This window comes from Sapajus apella, unplaced genomic scaffold (assembly GCF_009761245.1).
Source record: "Sapajus apella isolate SASKATOON/1434 unplaced genomic scaffold, GSC_monkey_1.0 scaffold179, whole genome shotgun sequence".
NCBI lineage: Eukaryota > Metazoa > Chordata > Mammalia > Primates > Cebidae > Sapajus > Sapajus apella.
Window position 1 is genome coordinate 694,138 of NW_022437119.1, and position 22,495 is coordinate 716,632.

Genomic DNA, 22,495 nt, shown 5'->3' on the forward strand with positions numbered 1-22,495 from the left:
TTAGGCACTATTTTTCCCTTTTCCTAGTAATGTTCTGAAATTTTCTAAGAATGGTAACAGATTTTTTACCCTGGTCTTCCCAAGTGTGGGTCATACTTATGTTTCTGCAGTGTTTTTTTTGTTTGTTTGTTTTGGTTTTGTTGTTGTTGTTTTTTTGAAATGGAGTCTCACTCTGTCATGCAGGCTTGAGTGCAGTGGGGTAATCTTGGCTCACTGCAACCTCCATCTCCCAGGTTCAAGCGATTCTCCTACCTCAGTCTCCCGAGTAGCTGGGATTACAGGTGCTCGCCACCACACTCAGGTAATTTTTGTACTTTTTGGTAGAAACAGGGTTTCACCATGTTTGCCAGGCTGGTCTCGAACTCATGACCCCAAATGATTTGCCTGCCTGGGCCTTCAAAAGTGCTGGGATTACAGGTATGACTAACCATGCCCAGCCTGTTTCTATAATAATTTTGCTTACTGTCTCTGGAAAATAAAATGTATTTTCCTTTCAATATGATTTTCCAATTGACATCATATTTAAAACTCATTTCCCCTGACCCCAGTATAAGTAATACATTTGATTTAACTTACACCTTTGGCTTTTTTTCTTTCATTTTTCTTTTTGCATTTTAAAGCACATAACATTTGAGAGTCTTAGTGTATATATATGTGTTCGTATACATATGTGTCTCATACACACATATGTATGCACACAATTTGCTGCAAAATGCTTCCTACTTAAAACTCTGTAATATAAAATTTAAAAAATGAATATTCTTATGTCTAGAGATTAATATAAAAGTGAACAAAACAATGAGTATTAACATCTATAAAATAACATTGTATAAATCTGTATAATCCTTTGTAATTTTTGATGTACCATTCTATTCATTTTGTATACAGACCTTTGCTAAGAGAATAGATTTTAACTGTTCTCACCACAAAAAAAAAAAATGGTAACTATGTGAGGTGATAGATGTGTTAACTAATTTGATATGGTAATCATTTTACACTATCTATCTATCTGTATATATATAGATGCTCATATATATATATATATATATGAGCATCACATTGTACACTTTAAATATATGTAATTTTGTCAATTATGTATCAATAAAGCTGAAGAATTAATGGATATGCTAATTACCACGATTTGATCATTACACGTTGTATACAGATATCAAAATTTCACACTGTATTTCATAAATATGTATAATTATTATGTGTCAATGAAAAATAATAATAAAACATTTTTTTAAGAATTATATACAAAAACCTCCATTTTATTTCATTCTGGGGGAAAAAAGAGGATACCAAAATTCTGAAAAAGTTTCATTAATTTTCCTCAAATCACATAAACAGGCCATAGCTTGCCCAGCCTAAATTCTGGACTTCTGGCACCTAAACTAGTGCTCTTTTCATCACACTGAGGAAAACCCCAATCTGTGAACTCAAATTCCTAATCACATTGGCCTGAAACACTGAACCAGAGACTCCTACAGCTAGATGTGTATGTGAGTTTATGTTAATAAATAAAGAATACTTCTTTAAAACGTCCAAGCTATTGTCATTATCCAAACTGGAGGATTGCACAGAACTTCTCTTCTCCGGACAATCATGCACCACTTCAATCTGAAATATAGAAAATAAAAGTTAAATTAGCATCTCTGTATGTATAGTTCTTCTTCAAGGCTATCTACTTCAAATTCAGTTTATTCTAGTCCTAACTCTGAAGATAAATTGAAAAATAAAACTATGACTTTTTTTCAAAATAACTTTGATATGTGCTAGTAAAAAGTGACTTAAGTTGCCTAAGAAAACAGATTTATGATACTAATTAGAACTTATTTTGTATATTAACTTTTCATTTATTTGGCATTCTTGGAAAATGAGGTTGATTCATAAAAAGTTGATTTTCTAGATAACTAAAGTGCATTAATTGAGGAACTAAACATGTTTTTAACCATAGTGATTTTTTGATGGAAACTTTTCTAGAATATATTACATGAATCCTTGAATTCTTTAATCAAAGACACACAGCATAACTGATCCTTTTCCTTTATTTTTTTTTCTAAGATCTGGGGCAAGCTAGAAGATCCTTTTCCTAATGATTTAATGGCACCATCATAAATTTGAATATGATAAAACCTAATAATGTACTCCAGGGACACTAAAACCTGCAGAACTCTCTATTCTTTCTTGAAATAACTGTAACTTGTACATCTCTGTCTCTACTCCATGCCACATATTAGTTGTTATAAGCTACCTCCCTAATTCTACGCCATTTCCTTATTTTACAGGCTCTAAAGGACTTGGACTGGCCTACTGAGTCAACTGCAAAAGATTTGTGATGGTCATGTGTTCTGATGAAGCATTTGGGTCAGGTGCAGTGGCTCACACCTATAATCCCAGCACTTTTTGGGAGGTTGAGGCAGGCATATCACCTAAGGTCGGGAGTTCGTGATCAGCCTAACCAACATGGAGAAACCCCATCTCTACTAAAAAAAGAAATTTAGCCAGGCATGGTGGCGCATGCCTGTAATCCCAGCTACTCGGGAGGCTGAGGCAGAAGAATCGCTTGAACCCGGGAGGCGGAGGTTGCGGTGAGCCGAGATTGCGCCATTGCACTCCAGCCCGGGCAATAAGAGCGAAACTCTATTGCAAAAAAAGAAGAAGAAGAAAAATCTAATCTCAGCTGTATTGGACAGCTGAGCTTGCCAAAAGCCTGACCTCCAAGTAAATGTAACATTACTTTGTGACAACTAGAACTCAAAATGAAGTACGGTCTCTAGCAGCTAAATATTTCCCCAAAATGTGACCTATTTATTACAAATGAAAGAAACAAACATGTATTACAACTTTCTATATATTAGGCATGCACAGTCCTAGCTGCTTAACACATATAATTATATTCAATCCAAACAGCATTTAGCAAGTGATGGCATTCTTTTTCTCATTTTAAGTATGGGAAAACCGAGGCTCAGAGAGATTTTATAACATAGCCATGGTTGCATACTTAGTAAATGATGAAACAGTATCAAGCCCAAGTGTGGAAGCCCATAGCCTGCCACCTTTATCAAGCTCCCTCTTCCAGGGTGTGCTCTGATTTGTTATGTCTGGCAAATGTACCAGGAGTTATCAATATTTAATATCATAATGAAAACTAAAAATATTGTACACTTCACTTATCAGATAGTAAATGGATATCAGATATCTATTATTCCTGACAGGTTTTGTGGAAAAATTTGAAACATAAATTTATACTTTTAAATACCTAAGAGTTGTGCAAATTGATTTGAATTGGAAAAATGCAGTTTGGAACTATATTTACCAGCTGTAAACTGCACCAAAAAATAGACAGAGCCACAGCCTCATATTTTTTTCCTTGGCGATATGCAACTGAATAAATCCATATGGAAAAATGTAAGGTATCATGAGTTGAAACTACAACTGTAAGACATGTAATACTATAGAATTTGGCATTCACCCTGTTTCCTTCTTGAAACCAGAAGTTATGGCTGTACAACATAATAACCAGGCCTAGTATATCAGTATAGGAAATTCACTAGGCTGCTATTAATTATATTAAAACTTAGAGCATTATCATATGCCACACATGTTCATAGTACTTCACAAATATTAGATTATTTTATCCTTAACTCCATGGTGAGAATGTTCTATTCTTATCCCCATTTTATATGTGGAAACTGAGTTCCAGAGAATTCACCCAAGTTTATATAGCCAGTAAGTGATGTAACTGGGATTAAAAGCCAGGTAGTCTAGTTCTACAATTTGTACCACTATGCTATCCTATCCCTTAAAAATATGTTCTCATCTTTATTTACCACAAAAAAAAACATACACACAAAGAAAATGTGGGGTCTTGGGGACTGGGAGCAGTGGCTCATGCCTGTAGTCCCAACACGTTGGGAGACCAAGGCAGGAAGATCACCTGAGGCCAAGAGTTTAAGACCAGCCTTGGCAACATAGCAAGACCCTGTCTACCAATAAAAAAAAGTGTTAAAAAATATTAGCCACACATAGTGGCACACGCCTGTAGTGTAAGATACTCAGGAGCCTGAGGTGGGAGGATTGTTTGAGCCCAGGAGTTTGAGGCTGCCATGAGTTATGATCACACCACTGTATTCCAGCCTGGGCAACAGAGCGCAACCCTGTCTCAAAAAAAAAAAAAAAAAAAAAAAAAAAAAAAAAAAAAAAAAAAAAAAAGAGAGAGAAAAGAAAATGTGGGATATTGTATCTATGATGAGTCTACTTCTTTACAGGTATCAGACTATCACAGATAACTGAGAGGAATGGAATCTTATATCTAACAATAAGTAAGCAGAATGGATGCAGTGGCACACACCTGTAGTCCCAGTTACTCAGGAGGCTGAAGTGGGAGGGTGGCATGAGCCCAGGAATTAGAGGCAACAGTGAGCTATGTAGCCTCCATGAATAGCCACTGCACTCCAGCCTTGGCAACATAGTGAGACCCCATCCCTAAAATAATTTAAAAACAAACAAAAAAAGAATGGATATCTTTTTTGAGCTCCGAGTTAGCCTCTGCATGGTGCATTAGAACCTGTCCTGTGTGCTTCATACTTGTAGGACTGGAATTGCTCATGAAAGAAAGTTTCTTCTGCAAAAAGGTGCAATGCTTATTTACAATTATTGAAGTGATGGTAGATGGTGGCAAAAAGAAGCTGGAACATATAAGAGATGTTCTACACAAATGATTCTAACCTTGAGCCAGGACTTGAGAAACGGCTCATTCTGAGAAACTAGCGTATCTGGCGATATGCCAGCAATGCAGTAAAACACAATGCAGCAGCAGGGTTTTTTTTCTTTTAAACAGTCTTTCAAAGACACAATATTGGTCTAGTGAATGAAAAATATGGTTTAAGGCCCATAGCAACTCGACAACTAAAGCAATAAAGTCAATTTTGAATTAATTAATGATATTTACTTTTAAGTTGCTCTGATTTTGTCTCCAAGTCTTCTTCCCTGGTAGAGAAATGTGAAAGAAGAATTTCAAACCAGAATTAAAGTCAGTACTTTTAATAAAAATACATACATATTTATTAAATAATTTGAGTTAATATTCCAATATGTTTATATTAGTATTTTTAAATCACACTATAGAAAATAATGATTGGTTGGACTTATATGATTTCAACTTCTTATCGAGCACGATTTTACTGTGTATTCACCCCTTCTTTCATTTGTCAAACATTCACTTACTTGCAAAGCATTGAGGTAGGGGTTAGTGCTCATAATTATTTGCAGATTTAGTATTGATTCTGACACAAAAACATCTAATCAAATTGTAGCTCATTGATTAACTCAATCAAAAAGAATTTTGAAAAAAACTAAGTTTAATCTACTAATTAGAGCATCTAACACTTATTTGTTACTTTCTACATGTTGAGCACTGTTCTAAGAGCTATGCATAACTCTTCTTTTTTAATAGTCGAAATCATCTTAAGAGGTAGGTAACGACTTCTATCCCTGTCTTTTAGATAAGGAACTAAGATTAATATCTTGTCCAAGAAGCAGAGGTGGTATTCAAATTCATATAATCTAGTCTCAGAATGTTTCTAACTACCATATAAACATTTCCAAAGCATGATAAAATGCTACAAAAATTCATCAAAATGCAAAGCTTTCATCTTTATTTTTTAAATGTTTAGTTTAGAAAGGGTGAGCCACTGTATTATTAAGCACGGAGTTCAGATGTTTCTACAAAGCCAAAGGCATGGTCCAACCAAAGTCTAGATTGTTTAGATTCTAATTCTCAGGGCTGCTGAAAAGGCTGTTGTTACTCACACAGGCTGCATGGGTCTCTTCTCTCCATGAAAGAAACAAACCTTTTGTCTTTCCCTCCTCAGCAGGAGCCAATATCAGGCACACTCAGGAAAACGATGGGCTGTTACATTCTCTAGACTCTATACTTCACTTTCACTTATTAAAATATATTTTACATCTAAACTTCATGTTTATATAATCATATAGAAATATACATTAAACTTAGTGGGAACTATTATACAAAATTAACTTCTCAATGAATATTAATATGCTCCACTTTAAAGAAACCTGTTCTACAGAGATCCAAACTTATTTCTAAAGGTAACTTAAGAAGCAATTATTATTTTGCTAATTAATTATTTGCAAATACATTAAGAGATACAAAATAAATATATGCACAACTTATGAGAAACACATTCTGCAAAGCAAGATAGATGTATTCATCTTCTAACAATATATATAAAAGGACTGAATACCTACACCATATGCTAAGCTCTGTGTTTGGGATACAAAGATAAATTGCACATAGTTTTTGCCCTTACAGAGCTTAGTTTAGCAAGAGAGACAGAAAACAGACAATTCGTTAAAGCCAAGAAGAAATTCAGGGGTACTTGTTATCACATAGCATGAACACCTAAGCACACAGGGGTGTAAGGAAGGAGGAGATGTGGGGAGGAAAAGCTTACCTGAAGGAAGTGGCCTAGAGACAGGAAATCTGATGGAGGAGTAGAAGCTAACATGTGAGAAAGGGAGAGGAAAGGGAATAGTGTCCCAGGGAGAGAACAGTGTGTGCAATGACTACAAGGTAAGACACCTAGGAAAGGGAATAAAAAGTGGGTAGGTAAGTGGAAGAGACAGAAAGACTGTCACAGTTGTCAAGGCCAGAGATGATGTTAGCTTAGACCAGGAAAGTGGCAGTAAGGATAGCAGTAGGGATGAAAAAAAAAAGTGGACCGATTTGAGAGAGATACTTAGTAGGCACAAATCCACAGGACATAGAAATTTTGACCAATTAGAGGTAGGGCATAAGTGAGAAGGAAGAACAAAAGCCCTAGGCTTGGGTAACTGGGGAAATCATAGTGCCATTCACCAAGATGAAGAGTAGAAAGATTGCAGGAAAGAGTTAATCTGAGGTATGTTGAGTCTGAGTTGCCTATGGGAAATTCAAAAAGGCAAATTATAAACAGAGGTCCAAAGTTTAGAAGAAAGATGTAGGCTAAAGATACAGATTTAGTAGTTCAAGTCACATTTTACATTTTATGTCTCGCTGTCAATGTCTCACATTCTCAATAACTACACTCTATATTCAATGTTAATTCTACAAATATTTATTACATCTTGCTAAGTGCCAGGTACTGTGGTAGGTGCAGAATTATATTTGACAAAAAAAGAAAAAACTAAAATAAAAAGAAAGAAAAACAAGTTTGATTCATTTTTATAAGAAAGTAATACTTATGTTTTGAGGTGGCCAAATTTTATATATGTGGCTTAGCAATTAAAAGTCTAAAGACATTGTTTGGAATGGATTGTTAACAATCCCTATCACTCACAGAGCGATTAGGTAAAATTAACAAGATTTGTAGCAAAAATAATGTTTTGATTTAATTTACAAAGAATGATGCATAATAGATAAAATCATTTATCCATCCATGCCATTTATTTATTAAGCTGCCTTCATCCTTATAAGCACATTAGGCAGTCTCAAACTGAAGCAAATCCAAGCTACTACTAACAAAAAGTTGGATCATGAAGTATCTTAAACAAAAGAAAGCCTGATTCATTTTAGCATCTCCAATTGTTTTCCTTTATTCTTTTTGGGGGGTCATTTCATGAAAAACATTGAGTTTAGAAGCATAATCTACATTTTATACAGTCATTTTCCAATGTAAGTATAATACAAAGAGAAGAATGGATGGTTATTACGAAAAACAGGAAAAAGTTACTTGCAGTTAGAATGCAAGAATGAACTGCTGCTGTTTTTAGATGCCAAACTGATTTTTCACATGTACATAAACTCAGGAAAATGTATTGGCAAAAGTAATATAACAAAGATGTATACCTTTTGAAAAAAGTTTACATGCTTGAAAGAAAGAGTCTCCAACTCCCACTGCAGAAGGAAATTGTCACGCCATTAAATTAGAATATCAGAAAGAAATAATGAAACAATACAAAACAAAATGTGCTAGTGAGTGGCCAAGGACTTGCATGGATCTGTGAGAGTCTCCTCAGAACTCCGTTCCTCAACCCAAGATGCACCACTTCAAGAACCTCTTCAGAGGAGTTGAGATTTTAGAGGACAATTAAGCAAGCAGGTTTAACCAGAGGAAAGGACTAGTCCAGTTTATTAAGTTTTTTTTATACTCCTCAATTTTTTTCACCCTATCTTTACAATAACCCATTGGAGTCAGTAGGTATTATCGTCCTTATTGTCCAAGCAAGGAAACTGAGGCTAAAGAAGCTAAAAGAACTGTTCAAGGAGATACAGCCAGTACATGGAGCCAGAAATCTAACTGAGGTCTGTCTTCTGCTCAAGAATATCAACCTATCTCATTTTTATTCTCATAGCTATTGGGTTTTATTCCCTTATTGTTTTTTATTTTGTTATCTTTACTCTTTTTTCCAATACTTTTAATATTCCCTGTATCTTTGATATATCTTTGATATAGTCAATATTATTCATTTAAGACATTGCTTAGGGTTTTATTTCTAAATATATTTCTATATTTCATAAGTATTCAATATGTAACTTTCATAATCTTAGCCTAGTTACCTGCTTTCATCACCTTTTTAAAATCTGAACCATGCTAGATATAACCTATTATTTTTATGCTCATTATCCTTGGCTCAAACCTTCTCTGAATTCCAAAGTGGTTCCTCTACACTAATGAAGCTTCTGATTCCATTTAGATCAGATAGACTGACTTTACTCCCATCTTCATCCATTCCACTTTCTTAGGGCCCTAAAGACCAAATTACTCTCCTCTAAGAAGCCGTGAAGGCAGCTCAAGGGAACACCTGAGCTATCTATATCCAGAGTAGTTCAACACATTATGAGGGTAATTATTATTTCCATACAACTTAGAAAGAAAGTAGATATTACATGGATAAAACTAGAAAATTAAAACTAGAAAATGAACTCTGTAACAGTAAATTATGAAGAAAATTATTCTACTTAACAGCATTTATTTAGAAAAGGGAATCCATTCGATTATCTAACTCATTCATTTACTAGAAACTTGTAAGAACCAAGTCATATTTCACCACTATGCAATATATCCATGTAACAAAACTGTATGTACTTGTACTTCCTAAATTTATACAAATAAAAAAGGAACAAATCATAGCTTATCTAGAGTAGCAGTAAATATGTGTCTGTGTATGTGTGTGTGTGTGTGTGTCCATGCACACATGTATATATACTTCATATATTTTCCTTCACCTGCTGAAAAAAAATTGTAAGTTTAATGCTGGTAAAATTATCATAGTCATTTGCAAGGCTGGAGTACTCAGTACTGAGATGTTCACAATTCCTTGTACTGTACTATATTACTACTATGTTTTACTACTGTACAATAACCTCAATTTGACTCTTGCTTTGCACAATATAAATATGACCAAAGGTGCTAAAATTAAATTTTCATCTATCAGCATTGAAGAACAAACTCAGTATTTACATCAAGAGTAACAACATAAACAATAGCAAGAAAAAAAGAGATAGACAAAGTAAGATATTTTACCATGTTTTGATGAAAAAAATGGTGCTCTAGATCTGATCAGATTTTCAGATGTGGGTACCACAAATTGAACTGGCCTCACATGCTTATCTGCCAGGTTCCTGAAGCCAGCCTGCTGGTTCTCAAATACGCTTCGAATGTTTTCAAGCTTGAGTTGTATAGTCTTCATTTGAACCTGCAGGTTGCATAAGAATTACATTAAATATTTTCTGAAATGAGGTCATTACAAACCATACTACATTTCTCAGGCTCAGATAGTCAAAATAAATTAGAGTTTAAAATATAACTACAAGAAATTTAGAAAAGTAAGAAAACAGAGTTTGTATTATGTTCACATGGCTATGAAACCAAAATCTCAACCAAAACCTCAACCTGAGGAAAAAAATTACCAAGAAGCATTCATGAAATTGGTCACTGCATAGAGTGATTTGCCCTTCATTGGCTGAAATGGATAATGGCTGGAAAAGAAGGCATATTGCTCTTTCTTGTTTAGCATAAGAAAGTCACCAAGTTATAAAAACAATCAAATGAATAACATTGGTAAAATACTTTGTTACATTTACCCTGCAGGGACACTCTTGTTATAGTTCTCAATGTTGCAACAGGCTCTTCACAGCCACCAATGGATAATAAACCTTCCTACCTCTCCTAGATGCTTTGAGGCAGCTAGAGTTAAGCTTGGTTGCTTCCAGAGAATCACTTGGCTATTGCCATGACTATGTTTCTGATTTCCTGCGGCACCCTCTAGGATATTCCACTAAGCATGGATCTAGATACTGCTCCAACCTTAGAGTCAACTACTTATTTCAGCAGCAAATAGCATCACAAATGGTCTTATCTTCAACACGGAGAATCCTTCATGTCATTTCCAAGGGGGCAGCACTGAGCTAATCTATAGCTCTCCATCCAGTTAAGATCAACTTCTGCCTCCTCCTCCTTCCCCAAATCCTATCTTTATCCTTTCATTCTCAAACTGAGTAGGAAAGCCACATCATCCACAGAGCATCTACTGATAGTCACTGCAGCACAAAGGAAAGTTGTTTGGGGTAGAGTACTCTTGACATGGCCCCAACATTCTATTATAGAAGAGCTTTGGGCCTTTCTCCAGTGATACACAACAAAATATGTGTGAAAACTCCTTGCACATAAAAAGCGTATTAAAATAATGGAGTTGGAGCTCAAAAAGGAAATTATTCTTCATTATATAGCAAACATATGCCTTTGAATTCTTTGATGCTTGACAGTGGCACTACTATCACCCCTAAGAGGACAATGTAAGTGCAATTTGACATAAAGTTAGCTGTGAGGTAGTAAACCTACCCACACTACTGCAATTGTAATTTTATTTAAATGTTTATTTGAAAATGTAAAAAAAAACTCTACCTTAAGTTCAGGGGATAATATTACATCAAATTCATACTGCAGTGTTTCAGGTTCATAATTTATAAAGGGTAGAGCCATTTCAAGAAAATTTTCAATGTCTTGAAGAGCTTTCTGAGCATCTTCTTTGGACTGAAACTTATCTATTTCCTGATTAGCCAGAAGACATTCCCCTTCATCACAGCATTGACGAGCCTGGTGAGAAAATCAAGAAGAAAAAAACAAGAATTAATAAAGAGAAAACATATTTGTCCATTAAATGAGTGGTTCTCAGCCCTTGGCTTCTGTGAGTTGCAATTGCTTTCAGAGCTATTAAAAAAATAATAAAGATATCTAGGTTCTGTCCCCCAAAATTCTGATTCAGTAGCTCTGGGCCATAAGGTGGGCATTTAGACTTTTAGAGAGCTCCATAGATATTGCTGATATGCAGCCAAGGTTGGAAAACACTGTATTTATTTCACAACAATTAATTTATTCTGCAGCAGGAGTCTGACCATTTTCTCAATGCTAACACTTCAATTGCATGTGATTTTCCCAAAATCAATAACTAAAATATGAAATTCTTAGAAAAATATAAAGTATAATACAAATGCTTAATGAATGCCAAGGACAAGAATAATGATTCCTTACCAAAGAATGAGATGTAAAGATTAAAATGTTTATGTTCAGATATAATGTCTGTAAGTGGTACCCCTATTTTATATTCCACTGCCAACACCAGAACCACATGGTGACCTGTCAATTCATTGCCTAATCATGAAAAGGGTCAAACCCACAAACCATGGAGGAATATTTTCCAGTCACTGTTTAATATTTTATTTCTGTACTATGAAATGTGATAGGAGTTTCAGGTTTTAGCAAAATGCCCCTCAGGCTTTTAAAAATGTTTCGAGTACAAACCATCACCAGTGGAGGCTTCAGAGTTGTACCCAAAATAGAAAGGAAGCCATTACTCCACAATTTCAATATTTAGAACAAAGGGCAAAATTTGAACTATATTGGATCTTCCATGAATAGTTCATTGGCAGATGGATGAAAAAATCATAATCAAATTCAGTCCTTCAGACTTCTTACAAATTTAACTCCAAAACTATACCAGTCCCTGACCATATAAACTCTGAGAAGATAAAGGGCATTCCATGAGGCAGAAGGGTAAAGTGTTTCAGGCTAGCAGGACCCGGAAAAAAATGTTCATTCCTTTTCAGAAATGAATCATTTCCCATTACACTACCTGCTGTAGTAGTTTATGTATTTTGAAGGTCCTGCTGAGCTGTATCCGTTTTGCTTTGATCTCATTAACCAAAATATCAGAAAGGTAACGTAGCTCATTGCACCTCTGGCAGATTAAATCAAGTGCATAATGGTGATTTGCTGCAAGCTTGTGTCCATGTAATATCACAAACTGGGCCTTTGCTAATAGTGCCTGATTTTAACAAAGAAAGACAATAATGAATACATGATCTCTGTTACTATAGAGAAAAAAAGAAAATAGTTAAGGAGCAAATTGCTTGAGCGAGTTATATGCCAAAAATATAATTTGATGTATGCTGCTTCAGGCTGCAAAAAAAAAAAAAAACTTTAAGATCACAATAATTAGCTGCAGCAGTGATGTCATTAGAAGCTCATGCATTTCTGGTTATAGAAACTAAAAATTTTACATCACACTCAGAATGTGAATGAGATTTTTTTCTTCTAATATTTGTGGATTTAGAAGAGAACAGCCTATATTAAATGAGTTATACACACCAGCCAAATGTATTTCATATCATCTTGGCCTTAGAAATCTCATCAGAGTTGTCATGTACCTGGACTACTTAACATACCTGAAGTCATAGGATTTCTGTGTCAAAAAATAACCCTCAGTGGCCTTGCCTCCACTCTGTCAACTACTCACTCCCCCCAGTGTAGAGACTCAATAATAGTAGGAGTTCAAGAAGTGTTTGTCAAAATGAAATAAACAAAACTGAAACCCAGAATGAGGAAGTGACTGGCCTCTCTACCTAGTGGGAAAACCAGGTTTAAAATGGAGAGCTGTTATCTAATGGAGATATACTTTAAATTTTATAAGATAGAAAAGTTCTGGAGCTATTGTACAACAATGGGAATTTACTTATCACTACTGAACTTAACCCTTAAAAATGATTAAGATGGCAAATTTCATATTATGCATTTTTACCACAATTAGAAATGGAAAGTTATTACATAGAAAAAAATTAAGTCCTCCTTAGTTTCCAAACCAGTTTGCCTCCTCTTTCTACTACACCATAGGGATATACAACCTGTCCCATGATCACAGAGACCTACAAGCATAATTTCAGAACTAGTTATCATAACTGTTGCTTCTTCAATATTTGTTTTCACATATTCATGGTTCACCCATAAATCTGTTTGTATGCTGAGAATTCATCCTAAAAAGCATGGCCTTGCTCTCACATAAAAAGCATGGCCTTACTCTCACATAAAAGCTTGAGTTTTTAAAGTATTAAAGCCATTAGTACAAACTTTAAGACTAGCAGAAATAATAAAAACTGCCTCGGTTGAGTACTTACTACATAGCCCAGTGGTGTGCCAGATGCTTTATATACATCTAAATGAATATTCACAACTGTCCTGCAAAGTAGGTCATTTTATCCCCAACGTATAGACAAGGACACGGAAGATTAGAAATCAATTTACTCAAGGTCACAGATAGTAAAAATAAATAGATCTGTCTATGTGAGTCTCTATTTGGTTAAACTTCATATATCATAAAGTGGGCATTTAAGGAATTATGCCCTTATATGTTTCCATCATTTCCAAGCACCATATATTATTCTGAATACACATTTTTCTAGCTTCTCCGAAACAATTTATGCCCTTGCTGCTATTGGTGGGCTTGAAATAGTTCATGCTATTGTCTCAGAGACCTCCTTTTACAGCTACATGACACATCCTTAGTGTCACCCATGGCCCACATTGAACAAAACAGAATATAGACAAATATAATTGTGCCTAGTATACACAATGTTGTTAATATGGGAGGAGGGCGAGGAATCAAAGACTACAAATAGGGTACAGTGTATACTTCTTGGGTGATGGGTGCACCAAAATCTCACAAATCACCACTAAAGAACTTACTCATGTAACCAAACACCACCTATACACCAATAACCTATGGAAAAATAAAAAAAAGAAATTCATAATAAGGGTTTATACTACCTAGTCCCACCAAAGCATATCTATTATGCTGTATAAATAAAGCAAACATCTAGAACACAATCTTACCTGAGAATTTTCATCTAAGTTTTCCAATTTTTTTATTTTTTGTTTTACTTGAGCTAAAGTCCCTGTTACATCAGCCAGTTCTGCTTGTTGGTTTAACAGAAATTCAACTTCAGTCACAAGCTAAAAGTAGGAAACAAAGAGCTCTTAAAACATAAAAATTGTCCCTTTATGATCAAGTTTCATACAAAATGCTTTTAAACAAAAAAATTGACATGGAGAAATTGCTGATATTAAAAAATATTTTGTTATTCACAGAAATAGCGATAATCTGTTAAAATTTAACTTCACAGATATCAATGTGTACTCATGATATATAAAAGATCACCATGTACATGTGTAGGCTTATATATGAGGACATGTATTTGCATAAATGTATAAATGTGAGGTTTATATATGAGGACATATAATATATTTGCATAAATGTATACATGTGAGGTATGTATAGGTATATATACATTTGTGTGAGTGCCCATATATATATATTTATACACACACACATATACATCTAAAACACAACCTTACCTGAGAATTTTCATCTAAGTTTATTTTTGTCATCATTCCCCAGCTCTCTGATGAATGATCCTAAAAGCAAAATCCCTCCAGAAGTAATAAGCACAGCTCCCACCCAGATCTTGATCTTTAATACTGTTTCCCAGAAAAAGAAACCAGGGCTTCTCGGGGAAATGACTGATTCCATGGCTGAGGCAGAATAGGTACAGATGAACTTGGGATATATTTTTATGCCAGAAAGTAAGAAGGTGATTTATTTAAATGTTGGAGCATGTCACAAGGATACAGCAGCAGTTTGAAACATCAAAATAGTCAAGAACAGTAATAAATTATAAACCATTTAAAAAAACCCTAGGAATTAGAAAAGAAGTCAAATCATCTCTCTTTGCTGATGATATGATTCTATAACTAGAAAATACTAAAGACTCTACCAAAAGACTCCTAGAATTGATAAACAACTTCAAGGAAGTTTTAGGATACAAAATCAATGTACAAAAATCAGTAGCATTTCTATACACCAATAATGTTCAAGCTGAAAGCCAAATCACAAATGCAATATCATTTACAATGGCCACAAAAAGAATAAAATATCTAGTAATACAGGTAGCCCAAGAAGGAGAAAAATCTCTATAAGGAGACCTATAAAACACTGCTGAAAGAAATCATGGATGACAAAAACAAATGGAAAAAACATTCCATGCTCATAGATTTGAAGAATTCCCACACAAATGGCCATACTGTCCAAAACAATCTACAGATTCAATGCTATTCCTATCAAACTACCAACATTCTTTTTCACCAAATTAGAAAAACTATTCTAAAATTCATATGGAACTATAAAATAGCTCAAATAGCGAAAGCAATCATAAGGAAAAAGATCAAAGGCAGAAATAACACATTACCCGACATCAAACTATACCAAAACGACATAGTCCTGGTACAAATACAGACACATAGACCAATGGAACAGCATAGAGAACCCAGAAATAAAGCTACACACCTACAGCCATCTGATGTTTTACAAAATCAAGGAAAATAATCAAGGAGGAAAGGACTCCCTATTCAATAAATGGTGCTGAGATAGCTGACTAGTCATATAAAGAAGAGTGAAACGGGAACCCTACCTTTCACCATATATAACAATTAACTAAGGATGGATTAAAGATTTAAATGCAAGACTTCAAGCTACAAGAATCTTGGGATAAAACCTAGGAAACACCATTCTGGACATGGGCCTTGGTAAATAACTTATTACTAAAATCTCAAAAGCAATTTCAGTAAATATAAAAATTAATACGTGAGACCTAATTAAACTAAATAACTTTTGCATAACAAAAGAAACTATCAACAGAGTAAACAGACAACCTACAAAATGGGAGAAAATATTCACAAACTATGCATCTGACAAAACTTTAATGTCCAGAGTCTGTAAGGAACTTAAAAAAAAACATGAAAAAATGCTCAAACAGAGAAATGCGAATCAACTGAGATACCATCTCACACCAGTCAGAATGGCTATTAAAGGGCAAAAAGGAACAGATGCTGGTGAGGCTGTGGAGAGAAGGCAACACTGATACACTGTTAGTAAGTAAATTAGTTCAGCCACTGTGGAAAGCATCCTGAATATTTCTCAAAGAACTTAAGATAGAACTACAATTTGACCCAGCAATCCCATTACTGAGTATATACCCAAAGGAAAATAAATCATTCTATAAAAAAAGACAATGCAATTGTACGTTCATTGCAGCACTATTCACAATAGCAGAGGCTTGGAATCAACCTTGGTGCCCATCAGTGATGGACTGGATAAAGAAAATGTGGTGCAAATACTCCACAGAATACTACGCAGCCACAAAAAAGAAAAAAAATCATGTATTTTGCAGCAACATGATGCAGCTGGAGGTCATTATCCTAAGCAAACTAACACAGGAACTGAAAACGAAACACAACATGTTGTCACTTATAAATGGAAGTTAAGCACTGGTTACACATAGACATTAAGATAGGAAGAATAAATGCTGGACACTGCTAAAAGAGGGAAAAGGAGGAAGGTAAGGGCTTAAAAACTATTGGGTATTATTCTCATTACCTACGTAATGGCATCATTCACATCTCAAACCTCAGCATCACACAATATACCCATGTAACATACACGCATGTATACCCCCTAAATCTAAAATAAAACTTGAAAGTATTTTTAAAACCACTAAGTAAATATATTTGAATCAAATAAAGAAATAAATGGAGAGAAGGGAAGGGTCTTGCTTCAGTAGAATGCCTAGTGTGGACTTATAAATGTGGACTGGACATGGGGGTTGAAAAAAATCATGATTTTGCAATCATCATAGCAAAGATTTGTCCAGACAAGCATCATCAGTTAATGCGAAATCTATGGGGAAATTTTGATGAAAAGCAGGATATTTGCATAACCTTAAATTTTCTCCCCACACGTTTACTACTAATTGGAATGGGAATAAAAGTAATTTTACAGTGGAGAAATTCAACAACATCCTGAATAGACAATCAAAATCCATATCAACAATAAGAGGGAAGTAGGCGTCATTCACCTGCAGATGTGATTCACTAAGAAGGACACTTAACTAATGGGGTATTCTAGCTGGTCATACATACTAAGTAGAATCATGAGAAGATGTCAGACAAACTCCAAATGAAGAAAATTTTATTTAAAAAGGGACTATGGCTGGGCATGAGTCCTTATAGCTCATACCTGAAATCCCAGCACTTTGGGAGGCTGAGCAGGGAGTATTGTTTGAGCCTCGGAGTTTGAGACCAGCCTGGGCAACACAGTGAGACCCCACCCCTACAAAAACTTAAAAATTAACCAGGCATGGTGGTGCATACCAGTAGTCCCAGCTACTTGGGAGGCTGAGGTGGGAGAATCGCTTAAACCCAGGAGTTTGAGGCTGCAGTAGCTATGATTGTGCCACTATACTCCAGCCTGGAAGACAGAACTATCTAAAAAAAAAAAAAAAAAAAAAACTGCATTCTTCAAAATGTAGAGTCATAAAAAACAAAGGAAGGCTGTGGAAATGTTCTAGATTCAAGCACACTAAAGATACAAGGCAATGCAAGACTGGACCCTATTTAAGATCCAGTTCTGAAGGAAAAATAAATGCTATAAAAGACTTGACTGAGTCAACTAACAAAATTTGAATACCAATGGCAGGTAATGTAAAAGTATTGCATTGTTAAATATACTGAATCTGATATCTGTACTATGGTTATATAACAGAATATCCCTATTAGAAAAAAATGGAAGTATTTAGGGGGAAAGGACTATCATGCATGCAACTTACACTCAAATGGGTCAGAAAAATACATATGTGTCAGATCAGAAAAAATATCTGTATATATATATATATATATATATATTTATACATATATGAGGGAATACAAATAATAAAGCAAATCGAGTAAAAGATTATCATTAAGTTAATCTGGGAAGAAAGTATATGAGTATTTCTATTTTTCTTATATTTGCAATTTTTCTGTAAGTTTATGTTTCTACGTGTTTTTTAAAAGTCATGTTTCTGGACATATCAACCCGTCGACATGTCACTATGAGACACACCATATCAGTGAGATTATAATCTAAGACAGACAACAATATTGATTAAAGACAGAAATTAATGACTTGGGGAAACAGAACATAACCACAGGACAAGAATTTGGTACGGATACAAATTAATATGTAAGTATAATCATAATGAGTATGTTCAGGAAAAGTGCTATTTTCTGTATATTCAGTTGGAGAGGAGGGAGAAACACAAATACCTAGAAGGACCAAGAGCAACTTTTCCTTTTCTTTCTTTAGGGGAGGTTTCATGGAGAACGTTTCAAAAGATGTTTGAATCAAAGGAAAGAAAATGCTGGTGGTAACTGAGCCCTATGTCCAGAGTACAGTGCTCCTCCCCAACCTAACTCTGATGAGCAAGTGAAATACAAAGACAGTAAGCCACTCATGGGCAGAAAACAAGCTGGGCACATGCAAGAGAGAATAAGTGAGTTTTCCCTGGATCCTCTGGTGAAGTATACACTATGAAAGAGACTGTGAGAAGGTTGAACATGACTGAAAAAGGAAAAGAAACTAAATCTATGCATCTTGACCATATATGATGGATTTTCCAGGAGGGTTCAATTGGAATATACTTTTAATTACTTGTTAAACTTATTTAATTTCATCTTTCAGGCTTTTCATAGAAATAAACTCCTGGATCAGAAATAAAATCTTGTAAGGTCATACTAAATATGGTCATCATAGGTAGATGGGATTTAAAAACCAAGAAGGAAGTTGGTATTATTTTCTTGGAAAGCTATCTCATAACCTTGAACACCCTTTAGGTCTAAGATAAATTTGAATAACAAACCTCAAAGTAGAAAGTAGCTTTGTCCCTTTCATATATATTGGCAGTTAGATACTTTCTCATAGGAAATGAGCAAGCTGAAAAAGTAGAAGTCTCCAAATTTTAGTAGAGGTTTTCTTCAGTCTAAGCCAAGGTTTATTTATATTTGCCTCCTTTTTTTTCTCTTTGTAGGTATAAATGGGAACCTTGCAAGACAGGATTTCTGATGATTAAGAAGTGAGAACCTCGGTATAATGAAAAAAAAAGTGTACAAAGAAATGTTTTAACTGACCTCTTGAAAATCCTGCTCAAACTTCCATAGTTGCAGATACTGCTCCATTTTTAATTGATGTTTTTCCCAAAATCCATCAAAAGCTGTTTCCATATCATGTACTTGAGTCAGCAACCTTAACAAAGAAAACTCAAATTATTCCTAAAAACAACTATCTGTTTTGTAAATATGTAGATAAACGTGGTCTGGACACTAAGAATTATAGACAAAATCATAGCCTATGATACTTGGTTCTACCTGTAGAGACTACCAATGTCCACATAATCTCTTCTACAAGCAAAATCATCACTGTCAGAGAATCTGGAAATAAGTTCTCAGATTTCCAGAGGCCCAGGAATACTTTCACGCTTAACATATTGCAGCAAAAATGTATAATTGCCTTTCAAAAATATAAAATAAGTAACTCTAAACCAAAAAGAGAGTACTCACTTATTAATAGTTTGCCAGTCACCACTGATTTGCTGATGACATTCTAGTCTTGAACTGACAGCTCCTTCGGTGTCAGGCACTTCCAGATTTGTTAGCAGAATTTTTCCTTCTTTGGTTACAGCTGTAATATCATTCTGCCCAAAGACACAACAGGAGTATCAGCTAATTAGTAACCTAAACTGTATGATCTGATGAGAAGGGAACATACAACTATGGCATGAAGAATAGAAACAGTAATTCTAAATGGCCTTTGCTTTCATAGCTCTCTAAAAATTCACAAAATTGTAAAATCTCAGTGCCACAAAATCTGAAAGCTGTGAGGATCCAAGAAGTCCCTGCCTCACAGATGGATGTTACAATTAATATAAGATCATTATGGGAAGAAGTACCATGTAGTCTATTTATAGCCTCCTTCTCTAACTGATAGAAAATTCCAATCCAGTCCATTCCATTCTGCTAATACTTTTATTTACTTTTTTAGAGATGAGGTCTTGCTATGCTGCCCAGGATGGACCCAAACTCCTGGGCTCAAGCGATCCTGCTGCCTCAGGCTCCCGAGTAGCTGGGACAACAGATATGTACCACTGCACCCAGCACTGTTGTGCTAACACTTTTAATTAGCTTAAATAAAGCAATAATAGCACAATAAAAACCACCATAGTAGAAAGCATATAATTGTAAATAATACTTAATGCATATTCAGATGCAGTTAAATGCTTTTCTTACTAATCTTAATTGTCACTAATCACTCCCTGCTTTAAGTCTTGTTTTACTTCACATTTAGATTTAATGAATTCATCACATATATGCCTCTATTCAGAACATCTTAACTTCAGTGGGTGATCTAACAATATAGCCCTTTTTGAGACATCTAAGAGTGATTTAAGATTTCTTTCAGGTGGTCCAAGAGTCCCTTGAAATTGTAGACAAGATTTGACTGTACATTTATTCTGAGAACAGATTCCATGACACCATCACCAACATGAGTAATAACATCAACAATAAAAGCCAGCATTTATGAAGTACCAACTGTGTACCCAACATTGTTATACATACATCACTTTCTTTGCCTCATTTCATTTAACAACAATCCTACGAGGTATGATGCATCATCATCATCATCCTCATTGTAAAGATACAGAAGCTGCAACTCAGAAAAGGTAAGCAAGTTTATGAAGAACAACAACGTGTAGTTTATGAAGAACAGAGCTTTCTTTCCTTGGACAGAGTTTTGTTTTTAGATTGTGATTCAAAAAGTCAGTTTCTTGAGAATCAAACCACTATGAGATACCACCTCATACCAGTCAGAACAGCTATTATTAAAAAGACAAAAAATAACAGCTGCTGGCGAGGCTACAGAAAAAAGAGAACACTGATACATACTTGTTGGGGGATGTAAATTAGTTCAGTCACTGTGGAAAACAGCATGGAGATTTCTCAAAGAGCTTAAAACAGAATACATTCAGCCCAGCAAACCCATTACTGAGTTTATATCCAAAGGAAAGTAAATTGTTCTACCAAAAGACACATGCACTCATATGTCATATGTCATTGCAGCACTATTCACAATAGCAAAGACATGGAATCAACCCAGGTGCCCATCAGTGGTGGACTGTATAAAGAAAATGTGGTACACATACACCATGGAATACTATTCAGTCATAAAAAAGAATGAGATCATGTCCTTTTTAGCAACATGGATGCAACTGTAGGCCATTATCCTAAGCAAATTAATGCAGGAACAGGAAACCAAATACTGCATGTTCTCACAGTGGGAGCTAAACATTAGGTACACATGGACATAAGAGATGAGGACAATAGACAGTGGGGACCAGTAGAGGAAGGAGGGTGGGAGTGGGGCGAGTATTGAAAAACTGCCTATCTGGTACTATGCTCACTACCTGGGTGACAAAACCATTCACACACCAAACCTCAGCATCCCATAATTTATCCATGTAACAAACCTCCACATGAACCCTCTGGACCTAAAATGAAAGTTGGAAAAAAAGTCAGTTTATCTTTTAAATTTAAACATATATCTCTTTATATAGCTTGAATCTTCTAGTGCACACAGTATGTCTATTATCAGATGAAAGAGATGAGTTATATGAATGCCAAGTGTTGTTCAGCTTATTCTTAAACTTTCTGAAGTGGATCCAAAAAATATTTGCTGATTATCTGAATTGTGCTTCAGAGTCCTTCACAAAGCAACACTCCACAAAGGCCTGGGTAGGAGAGCACAAACAATTTGTAACCCCTGGTCTACTGTAGAAAACATCAAGACCTAGTATTCTGCAGAGAAGAGAACTTATAATCAATCGAACAATGTTAGCCTTGGTCACAATGCTAGTTCACAGCAAAGATTGGACAAGAAACTCTGTCTCCTGACTCCTCATCAAAAATTAAAAATATAGCCATGCATCACTTAATGTTGGGGATTTGTTATGAAAAATGCATTATTAGGTGATTTCAGCATTTTGTGAACATCACAAAGTACATTTACACAAACCTAGATGGATAGCCTACTACACATCTAGGCTACAGGGTAGAGCCTATTGCTCCTAGGGTACAAAACTGCCCAGCAGGTTACTGTACTATATACTGTATGCAGTTGTAACACAACGGTATACATTTGTGTATCTAAAGATATCTAAACATAGAAAAGGTACAGTAAAAATATGATATAATCTTATGGGACCACTGTCATATATGCGGTTCGTCATTGATCA

At 35.0% G+C, this 22,495-nt stretch overlaps 1 protein-coding gene across 8 annotated transcripts in view; it reads right to left on the minus strand.

Moving 5' to 3' along the window:
* Positions 1-22,495, minus strand: part of MCF2 (MCF.2 cell line derived transforming sequence) — a 70,316-nt gene that overhangs the window by 21,653 nt on the left and 26,168 nt on the right. For 5 of the 8 annotated variants that reach the window (XM_032268328.1, XM_032268327.1, XM_032268333.1 and 2 more), the window contains 8 exons: positions 19,767-19,900; positions 19,338-19,452; positions 14,172-14,291; positions 12,139-12,330; positions 10,911-11,102; positions 9,531-9,702; positions 4,955-4,992; positions 1,532-1,620 (listed from right to left, as the gene is read on the minus strand). In XM_032268328.1, coding sequence (XP_032124219.1) covers positions 1,532-1,620; positions 4,955-4,992; positions 9,531-9,702; positions 10,911-11,102; positions 12,139-12,330; positions 14,172-14,291; positions 19,338-19,452; positions 19,767-19,900 — 1,052 coding nt within the window. Of the gene's footprint in view, positions 1-1,531; positions 1,621-4,954; positions 4,993-7,852; positions 7,901-9,530; positions 9,703-10,910; positions 11,103-12,138; positions 12,331-14,171; positions 14,292-19,337; positions 19,453-19,766; positions 19,901-22,495 lie in introns of all 8 variants that reach the window. The other 3 variants (XM_032268326.1, XM_032268331.1, XM_032268329.1) reach the window with 1 other exon arrangement.